We start from the raw sequence: 24,616 nt of genomic DNA on the forward strand, positions 1-24,616 counted from the left end.
GTACCAAAAAATGTCATTTTTCCATTCAAATTTTGGATTTTGATTGATGTTGCCAATTATGGTATAAGAATTAGGGCCCTTGACATAATTGGCAAGTATTTCATCTAACCAATCAAGAACCACCATTGATGTTGCTTATGATAGCACCTCCTCATCCCTTCATGAGAGTGAATCAACAACTGTATTGTTCTTCTTTTTAGACAATATCTCCATATCAAAGGTGGCAATTTTCTCTACAATTTTTGTTCTTTTGTGGATAATGTCTTTGTTATAAAAGGCATTTAAGACTATTATCACCAGTGCATAACAAAAACTTTCCTCCTAAAAGATATTGACAGCATTTTGCAAATGCATATACAAAAGAAACCGTCCCTTTAACATAAGTAGATTTTAAAACCTCTTTTGAGAGATTTCAACTCTCAAATGGTATTGGATCACCTGCTTGCATTAATACTACTTCAATTCCAAACCCTTAAGTATCACATTCTTCAAGAAAAGGTTTTGTAAAGTTTGGAGTTGCTAACATTGGAGTTGAAGAAATAATTTTATTTGACTCTTAACATTCTTCTACTTTGATATTCCACTTAAATAATTTTTTATTTAATAGATCCGAGCCTGGTAATGTCAAATGAGCACAGTTCTTTATATACCTTCAATAACACCCTATTAAACCCAAAATTCTCTCAATTTGGATATGTTTTTCAATTTCACCATTTTGTGATTGCAATGATTTTGTTAGGATCTACTTTGATTCCCTCCTTCTAGATAATATGAACAAGATATTCTACTGCTTCCTAATGAAAGTACATTTTGACATTTCTGCGTAGTGTTGATTTTCCTCTAAAATGGATATTACTTGTCCTCAGTACTTGAAATGTTCTCTTGATGTTTCGTTCTATACAAGAATGTCATCAAAAAAAATTTAACACTAACTTCCTTAGATAGGGCTGAAAGGTTCATTCATTGTTGGTTGAAAAGTGGCCAGTGCATTAGTTCACCTAAATGGCATAACTTTGTGTATTCTTGGTGCAATTTTTGCATTATCTTCTTGTTTTACACAGATCTACTATTATCATGACCTCAAATCTAATTTTAAAAAATATTTGGCTGATGAGGTTTGTCCAACATTTCATATATGAATAGAATGAGAATTTTGTTTATTATCATTATCTTCTTTAACCCTTATTAATCTATACATAACTTGAAACAACCGTTCTTTTTGTGAACAAGAACAATTGGTGTTACATAAGGATTTCTGTTTTTCGTAATATCTCCATGGACGAACAGATCCTGAACCAATCTTTCTATCTTTGTTTTATGGTGATGGGAATACCTGTAAGACTTCAACATTGACAAGTTTTATATCTAGTAATACTTCTACCATATGTTCAAGTCCTCTTTCTAGTGGCAACTCCATGAGTAGGTCTTGGAATACCTTTTGATATTCTTAAACTAGTTCTTGTGTATTTGGATGCTTGGAATAAATTAATTCTAATGCTAGAGTCTCCATTTGATAAAATCCTACCACATATGTTTGTGTTCCCATATAAATTAATTTCTCCATTTGATGTGAGGATATAATTTGGGTAGGAGGTGATAGAAGCCTAGAACCCATACAACTTATATTTTTCCCCGTGCACCTTGAATTTAACAAATTGTTTTTTGTGGTTTGTAGCAAAGGTACACAACGTTTGTAGCCATTGAACCCCTAAGACCACATCCAGTTCCGCTGAGCATATTATGTATAATTAAGATTCTAAGTTGTATAATTTTGTATTTCTAACTCTACCTTGTGGCATTTTCCTACATCCTCAATCATTTTTCCATGTACAGATATTGCTTTCATGTCTGGGACATACAAAACTTTCTAATCTTCTTGCGACATTGATGTCGATAAAATTATGGGTGCTTCCAGAATCTATCGAGACCATAACATCATTTTTCTAGATATGCCCCTTTAATTTTAATATTTGTGGTTGGGCCATACCAATTATAGTTGCCAAAAATATTTTCAGTAGTTTCTCATCTTTCAGTTCCAACATAAAACTTTGATAGTTGTGTGATTCTTCTTCTCCATATATGCCTTCAATTTCAATCAGTGATTCGTCTTCATCCTTTGGCTCACACTCGTATACTTTTTTTATCTATCTTTTTTCTTGCATATATGTCTTGGGTCCCATTTCACTTCACATCCCGTACATTTACCTTCCCTTCTTTATTGAGCTCCCAGAATTCATTTACTTCCCTCTCATTGATATGGTGGAAGATATTTTGATTTCTCAATGTATGTGGTTTGGGAGAATTCTTGACTTGAATAAACTTTATCATATTTTTGGTATGACCTTAGTTTCGATTCTATCATTTTCACCTTACATCTAGCTTTTTCCATGGTCATATCAAGAAAAAGTAATAGGAAGCATGTCAAAAAGGTTTCATGTAATGCCTATTGAAGGAAAGGACTAGTAAGATTATATAATGGAGTAACTTAATCCATGGACAAACCCACCACCTTTCTAGTGAAAATTTCTTCCCTAATCTATTGGATCTTTGTCTGCAGTCATTTTTCCACCTCAATTGAGTGGAAGAATGCCAAAATTACTTTTCCCCCAGGGGTTTCGGCCCATTCTAAGACCACCCAGAACCTTGAAATTTAAAAAAATGAGTAGATCAGGGCAGAACAATGGATCGTTGGAAAAAAATGAACTTGCCTAAAACGTTAGACTCATCCACAAATTAATGGACTCCATTAAATAATAAATTTTATATCACTCTTATACTTTGTAGTTTTCTTTTATAAATCTATATATCTTCTCGTAACAAACCTAGTAGAGCCATGACATTACCAATAGAATAAGTGTGACCCTTACTACATGGGTGCCTTCTCAAATGTCGTATGATAACAGCACTATAGACACTAATGACAACTTCCAAGCAAATCTTCGGTAAAGTATGGGAGACACTAATGACAAATTTACATCAGATTTTACTGATTTTACTTGCAGCATATTCACAACAAAGATATCATAACCCTTATGCAGCCTCAAGCTAAGACCACTCTATAATATATATAGCATGATGTGAAGGACACGGAGGGTTGTGACACAATTGTCATTATCACACCCCACAAAACAACATAATATTCACAACCCATCCTAACATGGTCTACTACACACAATTTTTCTTTGTGTGAGATGCATATGTTTTTGAGCCTAGGACAAAATTTATTTCCTCTTTCTTCCTTACCAGTGATGGTCAAAGCGGCTCCCTATCACACTTCCCTATTTGATGTGACTGCATGCAACTGAACTGATTTTCCCTATGTTCAAACTCATCATCTTCTCTTATAGGCAGCCTAATGTTCTTTAAGTTATATATTCAGCTTATCAACAGAATGACAATGCATTTTTCTTATGGATAGGTATGTATCTAAGTCTTAAGAGTATTCTAAATTAACTGTGCCACAAGCATTCCCTTATTGCATTTTTAACAGGACCTATGATCTGAGCAATTGCTTGGAAGCCACACTTGCCTTTGGATATTAGCAAACTTATTTTCATATTTACCCTTGCTTATCTGGACTCTCTCTCTCTCTCTCTCTCCAGCAGATTTTTATGCAGCAATTCCTGCACGAAAAAAAGTTTTGACCACAGACCAGCATGGACAGAACCAACTCCGATACAACTGTTATGAACCAAACCATAAACCCTCTAACAGTACTTTGCAACACCAAGCACAGAAATAAATGCACACTAGGCGCAGACATATAAACTTGAACATATTTGTATAAGAACAAATAATCATTATTATGAATGTGATCAGAATACATACAAATGAATCATATATTTTTAGAAGAATAAATAGTCATTAATATGAGTGTGAACATAGTACAAATGAACCATGTGATCATATATTTGTATAAGAACAAACAATCGTTATTATGATTGTGATCATAATACATACAAATGAACCATGTGATCTCTTTACATGGAAATAATAGAGATGGATCAGCGGCACCCTCGAGTGTTAAATTGATGATAATTAATACTTATTATATGTTATATGATTATGCTTTATTCTATGATATATTAGATATTATATTATTTTAGGAATAAAATGCAGCCTTCTTAGCAGCCTTACAAAAGCCAAAAACGAGCTCTTCAGTAAGATATCACACCCAGGTAGCTAAGATAGGATAGGATAAATGTATTAATGCCCAATTACTGACCACAAACAGGTCAAAGGGACTGCTAAGTACAAATGTATAGGATACAAAGTGGGTAGAGAGAAAACATTCAAGAAATGTGAAGTCCTCTATAAACACAATCGCATTCTAGGAGTTTTACCTACCTAACAGTGACCATGGTTTACTACAGATGGAAATTACTTTCGTTGAAGAGAAGAAACATTAAAATATTAGTGAGAAACAGATCACATAGCATGCCGACTTATCTGCTGGTGCCATACAATTGAATAATATATTGAATAAATGCAATATTTATTATTTTAGAAAAAAAGATAAAATTAGAGACCAAAAATTTTACATTTCCTCAAAAGAATATATCATTAAAAACTAATAAACCCAAGCATTTTCATCTGTTTGTTAATTCCAGCATGCAGAACATCTAAGCAAACTGCTAAACACCATATTTTCCAACAAAGATTTGGTATTTCAATTTTCTACTAGATGCATCATTCACTCAACTAGAGCTTGATGAAATAAATACCTCAAGGTTACTAGAGTGTAAATCCACCGGATAAACTATATCAACTCTCTCCCCCAATCTCAAGTTTGGGGACTTCTGCCAAGAACTACATAGTGAACCCAAGGCCACTTTGCCCCACAGAACTTGTCCTGTGTACTCAACTGCAAGGCCACGAAGAATTCAGCTAGGGAACCTTTGCAGGACAGTTATTATATAATATACAAAACGTGTGAGCATATAATGAGGTGGTATTGCTAGTACCCATGTAAGTACCTTCACGAAATAACAAGAATCAAAGTAAAAGTCATTTACTCCATTTCTTTCAAGTTACCAAAAAGCTAACAAAACAGAAATGAGGAAGAAGCAAAGTTATCCTGGAATAAAATTTGCTATAAAAATAAATAAATAAATAAAAACTAGCACTAGATGAACATTATTGCACAGCTCCATTGATAAATTGGACACTGGTATCAGGATTCAGTACTCAACAGTTCATGGATTTCACCACCTATTACATATGAATAAACAAAATTGAACATTGTGATTCATCATTGACCTCCACCACTAGTTGGTATAATTGCATGACACTCTACAACTTATAAAAGATCAAAAGTGAAGAGCAAGTGTCAAAGATATAACAAGGAAGTACACTCAAAGCTTTTAAATTGCAGCTCATAGCACCTTCCCCCTTATTTACTAGACGTCTCAGATACATATTGCTCTGTCTCGACTCTCAACTAAATTTAAATTAACATATTAGAAATGGGTTATAAGAGATAGGACACACCTAGCTGAGGCGATGAGGCCTTCCCACAGCTCACAATTTTACGGTCCACTGCAAAAAGTTATAAACAATAAGATCAAGAATTTTGTGCTGTTGAAATAATACCTGTAGGAGACATAATTGATAAAAATTCAATCCAAATTATGCCAAAGATAACACAAGAACTTTAAAATGATAAGTAAGAATGGGATAGAAAGAGTAGAGGAATCCATAAATGAAGTTGACATATACCACAACTAACAAATAATAGTGTAAGATTATGAGCATCTACATCAACTGAAAGTTTCCCAATCTCAGGTAATATAAAACTAACTGCAGATAGATCATTGCATCCCTGTTGAGTTGACATTCTCAGTAAGCATTCACGAGTCAACCGATAAACTGAGGAATCCTGTTAATAGCAACCATCATATTAGAACACAATCCAGAACGGGATATGCATACACATGTACATGTATGTATGTATATGTGTATGTATGCAAATGTATGTATGTATGTATGTATGTTGGAAAAAGAAAATATCATTAAACACCTGTTGAACTCTTTAATTTAGTGAATCCATACCTCTAAAGAGTTATGAATGGGACTCGACAACAACACATGTAGAGGCCAGAAGTTTTTCCCTGGCACTTCATCGCTCACATGTCCAGAAACTTTAATGGTCATTTTGATTCTATCAGCGGAAAACAAAAACATGATTACTGATAGAGTTTAATAATTCATCATTAAAAGATTATTTTCCAAGATATAACATACAGATGTACAACTCCATAATCTCATTGCAGAAACAAGAACTGTTTCAAAGTATGCAGTTTTTCGCCAAACTTCTCACAATCAATCTACACTGTAAATAAAAATCACCAATATTGTGTTTGGCATACTACCCATGCAAGAAATGTAGCAGTAACCATGACGCAAGGGTTGAGTTAAATTTGTTGCTCGCCACATCAGGGTTAAATTTATAAGGTTAAGATGAGAGAAACACCGTACAGATATACAACTCCACAATCTCACTCAAGAAAAGAGAATCGTTTCAATATATGCACTTTTTCAACAAACTTCCTATAAGCCCTCCTTCCGGCAGTGGTACCTATAGTTAAATTTCACTTTGATTCAGCAGGGCAGATTGGAGAAAAGACTAATCTTGGCTATTCTCACAGATCCCAATGCACAGGCCTCCAGGGCCAAAATTTCAACAAAGGCTCATTTTGTTCAGTATCATGCATACTTGACATGCCACATTGAAATTTTGGTAAAAGAAGGCTTTTTCAAGCAAAATTCAGCAAACTAAAGGGGACATGGGCATAATCATGCATGAGCAAAAGGTGGCAAAGTACATTTGCGTTGCATGAGAGATGTTTTACTGTTTACATTGCATGTCATGCATAGGGCCTCTTATCACATTGTACCAGCCTCCTGGAGCCTAAAAACAGCAAAACGCTGGAGTTCTAGCACCCAAGCAAACAAAAAACAGCAGTTTCCAGGTCACATGTGCTTGTTATTCAAGTGGGCCTACAGAAAACACCCCAGCCATGTTATAGCTTGTTGAAATCATCATGATCTGGCCCACCCTCCTCAACCAAAACGATGGACAAATATTCCAAGGTGTTTTCTCCACAAGAAAGTTTTTGGTACTAGTCAATTCGCATGCCAACTTACATGTGTGGATCAAGGATGGTTCCTCTAAGTCAACGTTTGGCAACCAAAGAGAAGTTGAGTTCCATTTCCAAGTGATCAAGACTTTTTAAAGAATATTTCAGCTGATATCAAGTCAAACGTGATTCAAGGTTTAACAACTATTTCAAGCATGAATCAAGGCAACATTGGTCATTATTTTCAAGAAATAATAATTTATGGACCTTATCTTCCCTAGATGGATGGATCGATCCACCTTTTTGTGGGGAACTATTATTTCTCATTTTAGGTGTGGCTTCAACCACCTTATTTTATTAATTTTCAGTTTCTAGCTGTGGTCTCCTCATCTGATTGAGCTGAAAATATGTATCTAATTTCTCCACCCATGCTCTGGCAGATTACTTGGGAATCGAGAGAGCCATCAAATGGGGAAGGTATAATCTCCCAACAGTACGTTGTAGATCTGATCATTTGCGTGTATGAGCCTCCTGCTCCCTTCCCCTTATTGCCTTGCTTGAGCTGGCAATAATCTTTGAAGCTCAAAACTCCTCTCCTTGAGACTGCCACTCACAAAAGTACTCCCCCATAGGCATATCGTCCTGCCCTAGCTGCTCTCCAGCACCGGGAGCCAAAAACGTGGGTATGGTAGACCTCGTGGGTCCATTATAGATGTGAGGGTGGGTCTGAGGAGACTAATAATCGAACTTATGGGATCCCCTGAGCTCTCTCCTCCCATGAAGTCGCTGTGAATGTCCTTGTTACGATTTTGTTGCCTCATCTCTCTAACATCTCTCTCTGCCCCTTTGCTAGATCATTCAAACCCTTCAAGAGGCTCTGAAAGATTGCATCATCTTTGTCCCCCATGCTTGTTCCCTCCTTCACCTACTCAGGAACCTCAAGATCTGGGGTAATCTCCGACTCCCTTTCTCTACTCCTATATCTCTGCATCCAGTAAGTTATATTCTCCTTATCTACTAGGGTCAGAGAAAAAATCTCACACAGCTGGCCAGATCAGAGCTCTGATACCTTTGTAAGATTCCTGATAGGAAACAACAGTGATAACAAGAGGAAATAACAACATGCACACAAAAATTTCATCCCATGCAACAAATAAAACATTAAACACCAGAATTTAGGCCAAGCTGAGCCATTTTATTAACTGAATAAGAGAGAGTACAATATATATGGTGATAGTGGAACCTGGGCTTGCTACAGCAAACAAGGCAATAAACCAAGTGGAGATGAAGGCACCCAAGTGCTGAAAATGGCTATGCTGAAGTGACTGCACCCAACCAAGAATAGACTATTGCACTGCTGAGAAATAACTGTTGTTGTAGCCCTCCAAACTGCTGAGAAAATTCGGCCAAATTAGCCACTGCCTCTAAACCCCGAACCCACAAAAACCCAGCAAGGGTTTTCGCTACTTCCGGCTAGGTTGGGAAGGCCTAAAAATTGTGCACTCCTTGTTCTACCTGGAACATGCACAACTAAGAAGAATGTGTGTTATCAACCAAGCTCTCTCCGGAAAACCCCTCCAAAATGTCTCTCCAATTATACCAGCAATACCTCCAAATTTCCCGGCAATATTCTCCCCTCAACTCCCTCAGCTCCACACCCTGCACAAACCCAGCTAGAGACCCTTTGCGCACAGCCAAAACGTACCAGAAATACTCCTCCAAGATCCCAGCACTTCAGCCCAGCAAAATACCCAAAATCTCCAACAAATACCAAAAGACCAACTCCTCTTGGAAAGCCCGGAAACAAGGGTGCACTGTAGCTATTTCCCCAAGGGTGCGTATTCCTTCTTTTGCGCCCAGTCTGCTCCAAATGATGGCCAATTGTACCTGCATATCCTCCCGTGTTAAATTTGGCATCTAGGGCCAAACATCACTTTGGACAGCTCTTATGAGGCAGCTTATATTTTTCTTGGATTCCTCTTTCCGAAAGGCGTAGGATTGATCTAAAGATCATCCCATTCTGACATGTACAAATGAAGTTATGAATTTATTTTGATTATGGACAAATTGTCAAGGTCGGCCAGCCATCAAATTAGCCTCCTCCAGCCTTCAACGTTGCATATAAATACAAGGTGCCTCCTCATTTTGGCATCTCATCTCATTCATCTTTCTCTCTCTCATCTTGATTGGGTACGGATTTCTGGGCCTCTCTCTCTCCACACGTGCGAAAGGAAGACTGTCTTTTCTAGCTGTTGCGTTGACCAGATTTGACCAAATTTCAGGAGGCCGAAATTTCTGGAGGCTGACTTTGACCAGTGTTGACCTTGTTTGACTTTGGTTTTGTGAGGGAGACTTCTGTTTGGGCAGGCCGTTGTTTTGGGCACAAAAACCAAGGCAGTTTGACCCCTGCTTTGACTTTTGTTGAGCAGATTTGACTGGTTATTTTCAGACTGTTTTGGGCTGCATTATCTTGCTGTTGAAGACCAAGTTGACCAAAGTTGACCAAGCTGTTTTGGAGGTTAATTTCAGCCCTATTGACCAGCATTGACTTTCTGGTTACGGCTTTTTGTTTTAATTTCTGTTGTTTTGACTGATCAGTTTGGGCAAGTGAATATTGTAAATTGTACTTTCTCTCTGTGCTGAACTTTTGAAGAATTATAAGAAGAATTGATCAAGGGTTCCCCACATTGGGGTTTGTCCCTGGCTGGTGCCATATCTTGTGTCCTCTTGTGTTGGCTTGTCTTCTACTGTTATTGTTTATGTTCTATCTACATTTTACTATCATGTTGATGTGATTGCTATACTGGATATGATATTGGGCTAATAAAGAAAATTGAAGTAAAATTGCTCTAAGCATAGAACATACCATTGTTATCCTAAAATTAACATGGTATTAGAGCTGAGGTGAAGACAAAGCCCAAGCAAGAGTGAAGAGCAATCACTAAGAGGAGCAATCACTGATCAAGAACAAGTCTCAATGGCCTCCACATCCTACTTCAAGTCTAATGATAAGCTTCATGATAAGTCTGATTATCATGCATGGAAGATGTCTCTTGATTTGACTTTAGAAGAGCAAGATGTCATGGATTATGTGCAGGGAAAGATTCTGGAACCTCCTTCAAATGCACCAGTTGCTACTAAGACAAAGTACAAGAAGGGTGAAGTCAAAGCCAAGAAGATCATCAAGGATTCTATTCATAAGCACTTAGTTGCTTACATCTTCGATTTGAATACATCAAAGGAGATATATGACAGGTTGGTTGGCATGTTCAAATCTAGCAATGCAAATCAAATTCTTTTCCTCAAGAACAAGCTGAAGGATATAAAGAAGGGAAAAGGTGAGGATATTCAATCCTACTTCATGAGGATTACCGAGATCAAAAATGATCTTCTTTCGATTGGTGAAGCTATTGCTAACAAGGAGCTCACTCTCATTGCCCTTGGAGGTCTTCCTCCCGAATGGCATGTGTTCAACACTACTATTCTCAATAACGACAGAATTCCAAGTTTTGAAGAATTGCTGACTAAATGTTCTCAAGAAGAAACAAGGATGATGGAATTGGAGATGCCTTCGAATAGGAATAATCCTACCGCATTCTCCGCTCATGCCAAGAGGAAGAACAATGCAGGTTCAAAGAAGCAAAGTCAAGGAAGACCGAGATTCAAAAATGGAAGGAAGGGAAGATGCTTTGTTTGCAACAAGTTTGGTCACTATGCCAAGGAGTGTCCAAATAGAAGGGACACATCTCATGATGATGATCACAATCATTCCAGGGGCAACAACAACAATCAAAGGAATGGCAAGTTCAACAACAAAGGGAAAAGGAATGCTTCCGCTACTCAACTTGGAAATGATCGAGCTTCTAAAAGAACAAGAAACTCCAGGTATGATGAGTCTAATGTTGTAAATTCTAAGCAAAAGGAATTTTATCTTATATCTGCCCTCTCTACTGCCTCTCCTCCGGATACTTTGGGAAATTGGTTGATTGATAGTGGTGCCTCAAGGCACTTCACCGGGTACAAGGAAGCTCTTTCAAATCTGATAGAGAAGGATACAAATTTGGAAATTATCCTTGGAGACAATGCCACCTATCTCGTGAAGGGAGTTGGGAATGTTACCCTTCAATTGAATCAAGGTAGCATCGTTCATCTTCAAAAAGTACTATGTGTGCCTGATCTAAAGAAGAATCTAGTGTCTATCTCAGCGATGGAAGACAAAGGATTCAAGGTGGCATTCATCGATGGAAAGGTACGTGTGTGGAAAAGAAATTTCAAAGAAGCATTTACTCTTGGATTCAGGGTTGACAGTTTATATCAAGTTGGAGGAAGTCCACTAGGAGCCATGTCTTGCGACACATCTCTTCAATCCGAACTATGGCACTGAAGGTTTGCTCATCTTCACTATAAGGCTCTACCCGATGCAAGGAAGATGGTTACAGGTATGCCCGAATTCAAAATAGAGCATGAAGGTGTATGTCAGGAATGTGCCGCGGAAAAACATACAAGAGGACCATTCCCCTCAAGTGATAGCAAGACCACAAACATTTTGCAATTGGATCATTCTAATCTACCTGGTATGTTGTTTGTAACATCATTAGGAGGATATTTATATTATGTTATCTTTGTGGATGACTTCTCTCGCAAAACTAGGGTATATTTCTTGAAGAAAAAGGACGAAATATTCTCATGGTTTTGTGCCTTCAAAGCCTTGGTGGAAAATCAAACAGGGAAGAAGATCAAGATATTGAGGAGCAATAATGGAACCGAGTATAAGTCAAATGAATTCAATGACTAATGCAGGGAAGTTGGCATTAAGAGGGAGACTACTACTGCATATACTTTTGAACAAAATGGTGTTGTTGAAAGGAAGAATCGTTCCATTATAGAAGCCACTCATGCCATGCTTCATGATCAAGGACTTCCAAAGTTCCTATGGGGAGAAGAGGCCAACATTGTTGTGTACGTTCAAAATCGACGCCCTCATCAAGCATTTGACTCCAAAACTCTCAAAGAAGTTTTCACCAGTAGGAAACCTAATGTTTCTCATTTTAGAATTTTTGGTAGTCCCATATACTTTCATGTGCTGGAAGAAAAGAAACATAAATTGGAGGCATCCAGGAAGAAAAGAACTTTTGTGGGTTACAATGAAACTTCTGAGGCATATAGAATCTATGTGCCTAGACAAAGAGAAGTAGAGTTGAGTCATGATGTCACATTCAATGAGGATGTTGCCCTAAGGAAGATTAGCAACCTTCATATTTCAAGGAAGGACAAAGAAGCAAATGCGGGAAATCAATGAGATTCCCAGGATGAGTCGATGCCCAATGTTGAAGAACCGATGGATCCCACTGGTCCTCCTCCTCATGAACCCTCCTCCTCCAAAAAGAGACTCTTGTGGCTGAGGGAAACTTTCGAAGATGCCGAGAGACATGTTGCATTGAAGGGGACATTTCGTGAAAGCAAGAAGCCTAATAGGTACTAAGGGTATTTAACTGCTATGAGCACCATTATTCAGTCTGAACCTTACTCATTCAAAGAAGTTGTGAAGCAACAAGTATGGAAGGATGCTATGAACGAAGAGTATGAGTCAATTATGAAGAATGATGTCTAGGATGTGGTCCCTAGACCCCGAGAAAAATCTGGTGTCACCTCTAAATGGCTCTACAAGATCAAGCATGGTGCTAATGGAAGCGCTGAGAAGTTTAAGGTTAGATTTGTTGCTCAAGGCTTCACTCAAAAGGAAGGTGTAGATTATGATGAGATATTTGCACCCATTGCTCGCTACACCACCATCCATTCGATTATAACCCTTGTTGCCTCACAAGGATGGAATCTACACCAGATGGATGTCAAGATTGCCTTCTTGCATGGTTCACTTAAGGAGGAAGTCTATGTGGAAAAACCTAAGGGGTTTGAAGTTCAAGATCGTCAGACACATGTATGCAGGTTGAAGAAAGCCCTCTATGGGTTGAAGCAAGCACCCCGAGCTTGGTATGAGAGGATCAATAGCTATCTGATGAAGTTGGGATTTACAAGAAGTGAAGTTGATCTGAACCTTTACTTTAAGGTTGAGAATGATAGACCTCTCATCTTGGTACTCTATGTGGACGATCTCTTTCTGATAGGTGCAGACCCTCTTATTCATCAATGTAAGAGAGAGTTGGCTTCCAAATTTGATATGAAGGACCTAGGACTGATGCATTACATCCTAGAGTTGGAGGTCTGGCAAAAGCCAGGGGAGGTTTTCCCTTCTCAAGGAAAATATGTTGTGAAGCTACTTGAAAGATTTGGGATGGTGGACTGCAAGTCCGTGAATACTCTGATGGAACTTAACTTCAAGAAGTTATGCAGAAGTGTTGCCATGACCGATTTGGGAAATCCTTCCGAGTATCGTCAACTCATAGGGGCCCTGATGTTCTTGGTGAACTCATGTCCGGACATATGTTTTGCAGTGAACACATTGAGTCAGTTTATGGTCGAGCCTCATCATATACATTGGATTGCTGCCAATAATCTCTTGGGCACAATCACTTATGGACTAAGATACACTGTCGAGAATGTGAGGCCCCATGGTTACTCTAATGCAGATTGGGTTGGCACTGTGGTGGATAGCAAAAGCACATCAGGATGTTGCTTCTCTCTAGGTTCTACTTCAATATCATGGGTGAGCAGGAAGCAGAAGTCAGTTGCTTTAAGCATCGCTGAGGCTAAATACATTGCTGCTAGTTTGGCCTCCTGTGAAGTTGTCTAGTTGAGGAAGCTCTTTAGTGAGATGTTTGGACATGTGTTGGGTACCACCGTGATCTTCTGTGACAACCAAAGTGGGCTTCGTCTTTCTGAGAATCCCGTGTATCATGATCTCTCCAAGCATATTGATATTAGGTACCACTTTATCTGGGATATGGTACAGCGGGGAACAATAGGGCTCCATCATATTGGGACCAACGAACAGATCATTGATATTCTTACGAAGCCCCTCGTGAAGGTCAAATTCTTAACCTTCCATGAACGACTTCGAGTCGTGGAGAGACCCTATTATGAGGGTCCTGTATGAGATGGATAGTGAGCTCTGGCAGCTCCGAGGGGCTTGGTGTACTTCTTGGAGTGATGAGTGACCATAGGGTGACTCACACTCCCCTAGTGGTGCGTTGTGTACAAGGTGAATGGTTAACCTTCCCCTGTGATACCCCATGGTGACATATGCATAGGCTAAGTGGTTCACCCTCCCCTATGGCATATGAGCAGGATGAATGGTTCACCTTCTCCTACTAGCACATCCTACCCATGCAGTTCGAGACTCATGGGAAGTACCTCTCATCTGGCCAATGAGTAGGGACATGAGGATAGGGACCATGGTACTACCAATGGACGCATCGTGTACTACCGTACTCCCTATGCTAGGATGTTGATATTGATCTGGGATCAATGGAAACTGACCACGAGTCAATTAAGAGTGGTATGACACACTCTCTGTTGTTGGAGACTGGCTTCGGGTCAATGGAGAATGGTATGATACATTCTCGATCATTTCTTCTTTCTTCATTATTCAACAGAGCAAAGCAGTGCAGTGACAGGAATGGTACAGATTGTTAGATAGTTTGGCAGGTGATGTTCTCCCTAGTTGAGAGGGAGTGTTAAATTTGGCAACTAGGGCCAAACATCACTTTGGACAGCTCTTATGGGGCAGATGATATTTTTCTTGGATTCCTCTTTCAGAGAGGTGTAGGATTGGTCTAAAGATCATCCCATTATGACATGTACAAATGAAGTTATGAATTTATTTTGATTAAGGACAAATTGTCAAGGTGAGCCAGCCATCAAATTAGCCTCCTCCAGCCTTCAACGTTGCATATAAATACAAGGTGCCTCCTCCTCATTTTTGCATCTCATCTTGTTCATCTCTCTCTCTCATCTTAATTGGGTACGGATTCCTGGGCCTCTCTCTCTCCACACGTGCAAAAGGAAGACTGTCTTTTCTAGCTGCTGCGTTGACCAAATTTGACCGAAATTTGTGGAGGCTAACTTTGACCAGCATTGACCTTGTTTGACTTTGGTTTTGTGAGGGAGACTTTTGTTTGGGCATGCCATTGTTTTGGGCACAAAAATTGAGGCAGTTTGACCCCTGCGTTGACCAACGTTGACTACCCTAATTCAAGTTGTTGCGTTGAATTTTGTTGACTAGATTTGACTAGTTATTTTCGCACTGTTTTGGGCTGCATTGAAGGTCGAGTTGACCAAGGTTGACCGAGTTGTTTTGGAGGTCAATTTCAGCCCTATTGACCAGCGTTGACTTTTTGGTTAGGGCTTTCTATTTCAACTTTCGTTGTTTTCACTAATCAGTTTGGGCAAGTGAATGTTGTAAATTGTACTCTCTCTCTGCTAAACTTTTGAATAATTAAAAGAAGAATTAAACAAGGGTTTCCCCACATTAGGGTTTGTCCCTAGCTGGTGCCATATCTTGTGTCCTCTTGTGTTGGCTTGTCCTCTACTGTTATTGTTTATGTTCTATCTGCATTTTACTATCATGTTGATGTGATTGCTATACTAGATATGATATTGGACTATTAAAGAAAATTGAAGTAAAATTGCTCTAAGCATAGGACATACCATTGTTATCCTAAAATTAACATCCCAGAATAGCTCTAATATGGAGGTGAGATTTCCACCTAGAAATCTCTTGTGTTGAACGGCACTGTGTAGACTTGGCTCAACAGCGCAAGCCTACAAGGGGTTTGATTCTCAAATTGGAAAAAACTCCCAAAATGAGGCCCTCTACCTCTATTTATCTTTGATGTGTCGTTGCTTCCTCCATGTGGATCCCTCGAGTCGAATTCCCTCCTTTCTCCTTCCCACAATTCGAATTCTCCTAAGGGGTGTGAATTCCCTTTTGGAGTGGCCCCCACATACCACTTTACTCTTGATTTATCTTCTCTTCTAATGTTTGGGAGCATTCTTTCCTCAAAAAGTCAAGTGGGGTCCTAAACCATTTTTCCTAAGTCAAGTATGCCAAAATGCCAAAATTGTGCAAAAATGTATTTATTTAGCAAAACTTGCTAAGTGGGGACATTACATGTTGTTGTTGATAGCTGCTAGATAACCTATTTCATTAGATACATTAATAGTCTACTTTCTATTGTATGGCTTAGAAAATTGTATGTTTGTTTGTAATTAATAGAGTCTAGATTCTAGATGGTAGATGCTTGAACTATTAATTATTAATGTACTATGCTGGAACATTGTTTGTCAAGGAGTTGTGGAACATACATGTCGATGTTATCCCACAACTACAACATTTGGCAGCATGGGTGCTTTCATAATTGGTGAACACTTCTTTTGTAGAGAGGTGTTTAGCAACTAACTCAATTTATTGTTTTGGACCTTTCGGTCTTGATATTTCATGTGTAGATGACCTAATAGTTGTAAACATAACTATTTGGTCATGTTATTGTTGACAGTTGCTAAATAACCTAATTCATTAGATAAGTTAATGGTCCGCTCTCTATTATATGGCTTAAAAATTTGTATGAATGTAATTGATAAAATCTAGATTCTAGATGGTTGATGCTCAAATCATTAATTATTAATGTACTATGGTGCCATTTCTATATTCATTGATGTGCAAATATGCATGTTTTCATATATTCTGCAACTAATTTGGCATTCTAGATGTTATTTTTTAATATAAATGCAATATAAATTGATAGACACTCCTCAGAGACTACTCCCGATGAATTTTGGAAAATGACACTCCCACTCTCACAAACACTCCTGCTCCTTGCAACCATGGTCAGAACTACTCTCTGAAAAAAGGATATATCTGTCAGCTCAGCCAACAAAGGACCCCACCTCAGGCACAAATCTGGAATAACATTTAGAGCAGTAAAACACTGCCCAAGTTTTTAAAAAAATGTTGGTTAATGACCCACAATTAACTCCTTGCCACCAACAATCTCTGTAAAAGAGATATAATTGGTCCCTGCATATGTGCAACTTGCAGAGTAGCCAAAGGACAACTCATCCTTTTAACATCACAACTAATTTGGCCTGCAAGAAACATGGTGATCTTCGAAAGCAAGCAACCAAATATGCATAGTGATACAATTTCACCCTCAGTAAAGACTCTACACAGAAAGCAATTATGGCCAAAGGTATAGGGGAAATTCAGTGGATGCACTACTCTGTAGAGAAGCAAGAATAGAATTGACCTCTATTTCAGCATTATAGAAGCCTGGCACCTCTAGGTGCACTCATCCATCCTACCAATCTAGTTGGAAATTGAGGGCTGGTTCCGTGCAAATTGAATGGATCAAACTTCAGTAGCATCATATTCTCTTTTTTGTTGGTGCATCAAGAGCAAATCCATGAGAAGCAGGTGCAGGAGTCGTCTTTGAATCCAAAGTAGAAGCAGAAATTGACATTTGCTTTCCAACAAAGCAACAAATAATAAATCTAAAGCCTTAATCTAGAGGTAAGGTTGCTTAGGACAATAACACAAGAGGATATTACAATTGTTGGAGAGTCTAAGTGATCATTCGATCTCTTTGGTGGAAAACAAATCTCTCTTCCCCCTTCCTTGTATCTGTCCTTTATTGGGTTCAAGAAATAGGCAGGAACTTCCAGTGTATATCATTCATCCACATTATACGTCACTGCAATTCTATTGTTGGAAAGAAGGTAAATATGGGAGTTCAAGAGTGCTCTGTTACTGCTTGGATCATTCAAGAACACCAAGGGAGAATATTGCTTTTATTCCACTTGAGGTTGGTTCTCAGAGGCATCTCATCTTCTCCAGTTATTGACTATCTCCACAAAATGCCTTTCCCCATTCAGATTCTCCTTTGACACGCCAAGCCATCTCTTACTGACTCAACAGGTACTAAATCAGAGCATTAGAGAGCATATTTACAGATTGTACATTTAGGATACTTGGACCTCACCTCTGACGAGCCTAGGCTCGAAGATGTCTTTCTACCTAGAGCACCTTTAGGAGTTGTAGGATGGCATCATATTCCGCCCCACTTACACACGCAGACATTGGATGCACTCGCTCAGGATTCTATTGGGACAGTTCCAAGTCGGTTCTCATAAGACTTCGGTTTAAGACAGTCCACCATATACCATGATTGGATACAATCTGCCAAATGTGTGACCTACAGAAGCTAGAGACAAAGACACACCTCAATTTTAGGTGCCCCCTATACTACAAGATCAAAGGACGTTAACATTGCCTATACTAGGATTCCCTCTCTACCTTCCTTAGGTGCCAGGACCAGTGATGCCTAGCCCTCTTCATCAGGGAGATCTTCAGCCACAGATCTCAGTTTTTGCACACCATGCCCTGCCTTAGGACGACCAAGATGATCATCTCATACTTTCATGTGGATCCATTAAATAAGTGTTGAAAATGTAGCGATAGAATGTCTTTTGGCTTGTGCCTTAGCCAGTGAAGACCTCGACTTAGCATTTCTCTAGCATAGATGTGAGTTCATGAGATAGACTTCAATTACGATGAGTTGATTTCAAGTTTACTGGAATGGTGATCAATTTTGCATGCATAGTGTTGGAGATTCAGTTAATTGGAGTCTTCTTCAGTTTGACTACAGGATGAGGTGGCAGTGACAAGTTGTGTTAGAACAAGTTAAGACTTCAGTGTTGATTGGAGAGAGAACGAGTTGAGTTCTCATTTAACTTGCAATCACAACTAGGGGAAAGTAAGGAGGAACACGAGCTAGTTAACTGGGACTTGCTCTAGTTAACTAGCAAAGGAAACTCATAAAACATGTGTGATGTGAAATTCGACTAGGCCTCCTGCATGCATCGAATTCTATCTATAAAGAAAAGGATGAAGGCACAAGATCACAGATAGTTCTTTGTGTGGAGTGTATATCATTGAGGAGCAAGTGCACATAGATTTAGGAGCCCCTAGTGTGCAAGGAAATAGGAGGCTCAAGTGTGCTTGGAAATAGGTGCTTGGGTGCAAGGATTTAGGAGTCTAGTGCGCAAGGAAATAGGAGCAAGGGGATCAAGATTGGCAGAGCAGGACAAGGCTATTCAGCAGGAGAACAATTGTATGCAGATCGGAGATCAAGGCGAGATCAATTATAGAAGCTGAGATTAGCGAGGAGAAGCCTAGTGCTTTCTCAGAAACTGATTGTTGGCTGCAATAACAGCATGAATTGTAATAGATCCTTTTGCTCAAAGAATAATCAATAAAATACCACAACAGAGAAAGCAAGTTTGCCCTTTTGTGCTTTTTGGGTAAAACACGCGTGTCAATTTTGTGTACATGTGGTTTTATCTCTAGTGTTTTTTCTGTTGCTTATAGATTATTAGGAAACTCTGTATCTTGGTGAAAGTAAATTTGGTTTCAGTTTTCAGTTGCCTTGCTTTCAGTAATTCATCTAAGTAGTTCAGAGTTTCAAGAAAATTAGCTTGGTATTGGAGCAGAGTTCAGCCTAGAGACCAGCACCAAAATTGTTCATTCAGTGAAGAGCACAGTTCAGTTTGAAACTTTGAAGGCTTGCGCTAAAGTTTTGAAGATCAGTTTTTGGATAGCAGGACGTCGTTCCAAGGACTAAGGGCAGATCACTGTTTAGAGGAAGCCTCTAACTTCTGCTCATGGAAGGAGCGGATCTTAGTGGTGTTGGAAGATAATGGGGTGCTAAAATTTGTGGAAAATCAAATAGTTCCACCCCAAGATCCCCAACAATTGGTCCAGCATAACAAAAATGACACCAAGGCCAGGAGGATCATTCTTGAGGGGGTCAAAGACCATATTATCCCTCATCTCCATGGGAAGAAAACAGCATACGAGATGCGAAAAGTCATCTTGGAGTTGTATCATGGATCCAGTGATGCCAGGAAGCTTGCCCTGAAGGACAAGTTAAGAAGTCTCTGGATGAGCAAAGGAAAGCCCATCATTACTTACCTTTCCAAGTTCATTCAGGTTTGGGATGAGCTAGCTGGAGTGGGTGAGACTGTAGCAGACAATGACCTTGTGGATCTTGGACTACTAGGACTTCATAAGTCTTGGGAGAATTTCCAAGATGCAGTAAGTGGCAGAGAGAACCTTCCCAACTGGGAAAGGTTGTGGTCAGATTGTGTCCAAGAAGAAATCTAGAGGGGGACAAGAGTTGGAAGATCATTGAAGACAGAGGACAAGGAGAACTTTGCATTGGCAAGAAAACTTAGCAAAGCCAAGGGCAAGAACAACCAAGTAAAGGTCGAGTCCAGTTAGAAGGGTGTGAAGAAGAAGAAATATCTAAGCAAGATCAATGCTTCCATTGCCATCAGTTCGGGCACTATGCCACTAAAAGTCCTAATCGGAAGAAGGGGTCTAGTAAGGATCATGTGGCCGTATCAGCTTAGATAGATGTGTTTTCTTCTCAATTCAAGAAAGACTTCTCACTACTAGCTTGCATGGCAAGCTGAGTGAGCAACAGCATATGGTACATTAATTCTGGAGCATCCTTCTACATGAACGGGAAGAAGGAATATTTCAGCCAGCTAAAGGAGAAGGACATGCAGTTTCACATTGAGCTAGGAGATGATGGCAAGTACATGACTAGGGGAGTAGGTACTATCAGTCTTGAGAGGGACTCTAGTAGCTCTCTCCATCTCAAGGACATCCTCTATGTTTTGGTCTTGAGAAGAACCATGTTTTTGTTGCTACCCTAGAGGACAAGGGTTATGATGTCATATTTAGCAGAGGTAAGGCTTACCTCAAGCACTTAGCTTCTGGATCCATGAAGCAGATTGGAGTGAGGATGAAGAATCTTTACATCATGGGGGATTGAAGATTCTTCAACAGATAGCCACAGCACTACCATGGTGCACGTTTGACTAGCATGATGTGTGTAAGGGGTGCACACTTTGTAAGTATGCCAAGTCATCTTTTCAAGGCTGAGACAGTAGAGCCAAATGGATTTTGGAGCTAGTACATTCAAATGTATGTGGGCCCTTCTCTTCACCATCTGTCATGAGACATAAGTACTATGCCACTTTCATAAATGAGTATTCTTAGAAAACATGGATCTTCTTTATGAAGAAGGAGGAGGTCTTCTCCAAGTTCATGGAGTTTAAGGACTTGGTAGAAGACCAAACCGGGAAGAAGATCAAAGCATTAAGGAGTGATAATGGTGGGGAATATGTCTCTAATTCCTCCAGGGATGTGTGTGCCTAGGAGGGCATTAGGAGAGATCTTACAACACCCCATAACCCTCAACAGAATGGGATGGTTTAGAGGAAGAACCACAACATAGTTGGAGTGGCTAAGGCCATGTTGCATGACCAAGGGCTACCTATGTTCTTGTGGGCAGAGGTGTGTAACAATGCAGTATTTCTACAGAATAGGAGCCAACACAAAATGCTTTGACAAGTTACACCAGAGGAGGCTTTCACAAGCAAGAAGCCTGATGTTTCTCACTTCCCCATCTTTGGGACAAAATTTTACTGCCATGTGTCCAAAGAGAATAGGAAGAAGCTACAACCCACAGCTAAAAAGGGAATTTTCATCGGTTACAGTGTGACATCTCAGGTATACAGGGTGTATAAACCATCACTCAAGAAGACAATTATTAAGCGAGACGTGAGGTTTGAGGAAGACAAAGTTTTGAAGGAATCCTTGGAGCAAGAGCAGGTTGGAGTACTTGAGAAGGAGCTACTTGCTCCCAAGCAAGAGCCTCAACCAATATCACAGATTGAGTCTCAGCCAAGTGGCAAGTGGGTCGTACAACAAGATGACCACGAGTCATTACAGGATGATGCAGAGAGACTAGGACGAGCGGAGGCAGCCACTAAGTCAGTGATTCCCAGCATAGGGAGGAAGAGAGCCAAGTGGGCCTTGATTCAAGAGGCCTAGGAGCAAGTTGACACTTCTAGTTCTATGTTCAGGTAGAGCAAGTAGCCACAGAGGTACACCGGATATATGGCATTAACGCCTGAAGCATGGAACAGATGGGAGTGTGGAGAAGTACAAGGTCAGGTTTGTGGCCAAGGGCTTCTCATAGGTTGAGGGCATCGACTATGATGAAACGTTTGCCCCAGTGGCTCGTTATTCATCCATCAAGACAATTATGGCATTTGCAGCTCAGATGGGATGGAAGATCAACCAGATGGACGTGAAGACAGCATTCCTCAACGGGGTGTTTGAGGAAGAGACTTCTATGGAGCAACCAGAGGGGTTTGAGACTTTCAGCAGAGACACTCATGTTCGTTTGTTGAACTGAGCTCTTTACGGTCTCAAGCAGGCTCCAAGAGCATGGTACACTCGCATTGATAGTTACCATCAAGGATTGGGCTTCAATAAGAGTGAGGCAGATACCAACCTATACTACATCATTGTTGGAGGGCTTTTGCTCATTCTAGTGCTCTATGTTGACAATCTTATCTTGACTGGAGTAGACAGCTTGATCCAGAATTGCAAGGTAGATCTTGTAAGAGAGTTTGAGATAAAGGATATAGGGCTTATGCACTATTTCCTTAGCTAGAGGTATGGCAGGGTGATGGGGAAATCTTCTTGGGGCAAGGGAGATACTCTATAGAGATCCTCAGGAGGTTTCATACACAAGATTGCAGGCCCATGACCACGCCTCTAGTAAAAAATTGGAGGAAGGTGGACGCTAGTAGAGCAGAGTGAGTGTAGATACTACATTGTACAAGCAGATCACCGGGTTGTTGATAACACATGGCCTGATATTTGTTTGGTAGTGAACCAGTTAAGCCAGTTTATGATCGATCCTACCAGAGTTCATTGGGTTGCTACAAAAAATGTTTTGAGATATCTTAGAGGCACGATGGATTATGGATTATGGTCCACACAGGTTGATGAAGTGAGGATTGAGGGCTTCACAGATGTAGATTGGGCAGGGAGCTCTATAGATCGAAAGAGTACTTCAAGTTGCATCTTTAGCATTGCGTCAGCAACTATTTCCCGATTCAGCAGGAAGAAGAGATCAATTGCACTCATGTCAGCAGAGACCAAATACATGGTTGCCAGCTTGACAACATGTGAAGCATCTAGATGAGGAAGTTGCTTGTGAGACTTTTCAAGCAAAGGATGGAGCCCACTGTGATACATTGTGACAATCAGAGTTGCATTAAACTCTTTGAGAATCCAATGTTTCATGATCACTCCAAGCACATCGAGATTAGGTATCATCATCTCAGGGACTATGTGCAGAAAAAGCTAATGTACATTCCAACAAAGGAGCAGACAATAGATATCTTGACCACGGCATTGACAAGAGGTAGTTTCTTCTACTTCAGAGATAAGTGGGGAGTTGTACAGAATCCCTTCCTCACTAAGATGAAGTGTCGAAAATGTAGGGCTGGAAGGTCTTATGGCTTGTTCCTTCGTCATTGAAGACCTCGACATAGTCTTTCTCTAGCATGGACGCGAGTTCATGAGATAGAATTCTGCTACAATGAGTTGATTTCCAGTTTACTGAAATGGTCATCAAGTTTCAGTTAGTTGGATTCCTCTTTAGTTTGACTAGAGGATGAGGTGGCAGTGACAAGTTGAGTTAGAACGAGTTAAGACTTCAGTGTTGATTGGAGAGAGAACGAGTTGAATTCTCAGTTAACTCGCAATAACAACTAGAGGAAATTACGGAAGAACTCGAGCTAGTTAACTGGGAATTGTTGTAGCTAACTAGCAAAGGAAACTCGTGACACTAGTGTGAACTGAAATTCGACTAGGCCTCCTACATGCATTGAATTCTATCTATAAAGAGAAGGACGAAGGCACAAGATCACAGATAATTCTTTGTGTGGAGAGCGCATCATTGAGGAGCAAGAGTGCACAGATTTAGGAGCCCCTAGTGCATAAGGAAATAGGAGGCTCAAGTGTGCTAGGAAATAGGAGCTTGTGTGCAAAGATTTAAGAGTCTAATGCACAAGGAAATAGTAGCAAAGGGATCAGGATTCGTAAAGCAGGTCAAGGCTACTCAGTAGGGGAACAATTGTGTGCAAATCAGAGATCAAGCAGTGATCAAGGCAGGCAGAGATCAATTGTAGAAGTTGAGGTTAGCGAGGAGAAGCCTAGTGCTTTCTCAGAGACAAATTGTTCGCTGCAGTAGCAGTGTGAATTGTAATAGATCCATTTTCTCAAAGAACAATCGATAAAATACCACAACAAAGAAAGCAGGTTTTCCGTTTTGGGTTTCCTGCGTAAAACAAGCATGTCAATTTTGTATGCATGTGTTTTTATCTCTGGTGTTTTTCTGTTGCTTATAGATTGTTAAGAAACTCTATATCTTGGTGAAAGTAAATTTGGTTTTAGTTTTCAGTTGCCTTTTTTCAGTGATTCATTTTAGTAGTTGCAGCGTTTCAAGAAAATTAACAATAAGAACCACAAGAGACGGTCAATAATTCAAGGTGCACCAGACAATAGAAGGATGAGATCCTAGGTCTCTTCTCAGAATTCCCCTTTGGGGGATCAACGGATACCATCGATACCAGTTTGGCAATGTCGAATCATACATCAGTCCATGAGCTCTTAAAGCACTTGAGGGACCAATTCCAGATAATTCTAGACC

The 24,616-nt window shown here is 39.7% G+C and overlaps 1 protein-coding gene across 1 annotated transcript in view; it reads right to left on the bottom strand.

The window, feature by feature from the left end:
* LOC149142073 (polycomb group protein EMBRYONIC FLOWER 2-like) overlaps window positions 1-24,616 on the bottom strand; it is a 277,025-nt gene that overhangs the window by 236,778 nt on the left and 15,631 nt on the right. The window contains exons 4-7 of the mRNA XM_089446324.1: window positions 6,052-6,160; window positions 5,719-5,878; window positions 5,491-5,538; window positions 4,725-4,864 (exon numbers count right to left, since the gene is read on the bottom strand). Of these exons, the coding sequence (XP_089302450.1) occupies window positions 4,725-4,864; window positions 5,491-5,538; window positions 5,719-5,878; window positions 6,052-6,160 (457 nt within the window). The remainder of the gene's footprint in view (window positions 1-4,724; window positions 4,865-5,490; window positions 5,539-5,718; window positions 5,879-6,051; window positions 6,161-24,616) is intronic.

Source organism: Pinus tabuliformis, chromosome X (assembly GCF_031772625.1).
Source record: "Pinus tabuliformis cultivar Carrire ecotype Pingquan chromosome X, CPIR1, whole genome shotgun sequence".
Classification (NCBI taxonomy): domain Eukaryota; kingdom Viridiplantae; phylum Streptophyta; class Pinopsida; order Pinales; family Pinaceae; genus Pinus; species Pinus tabuliformis.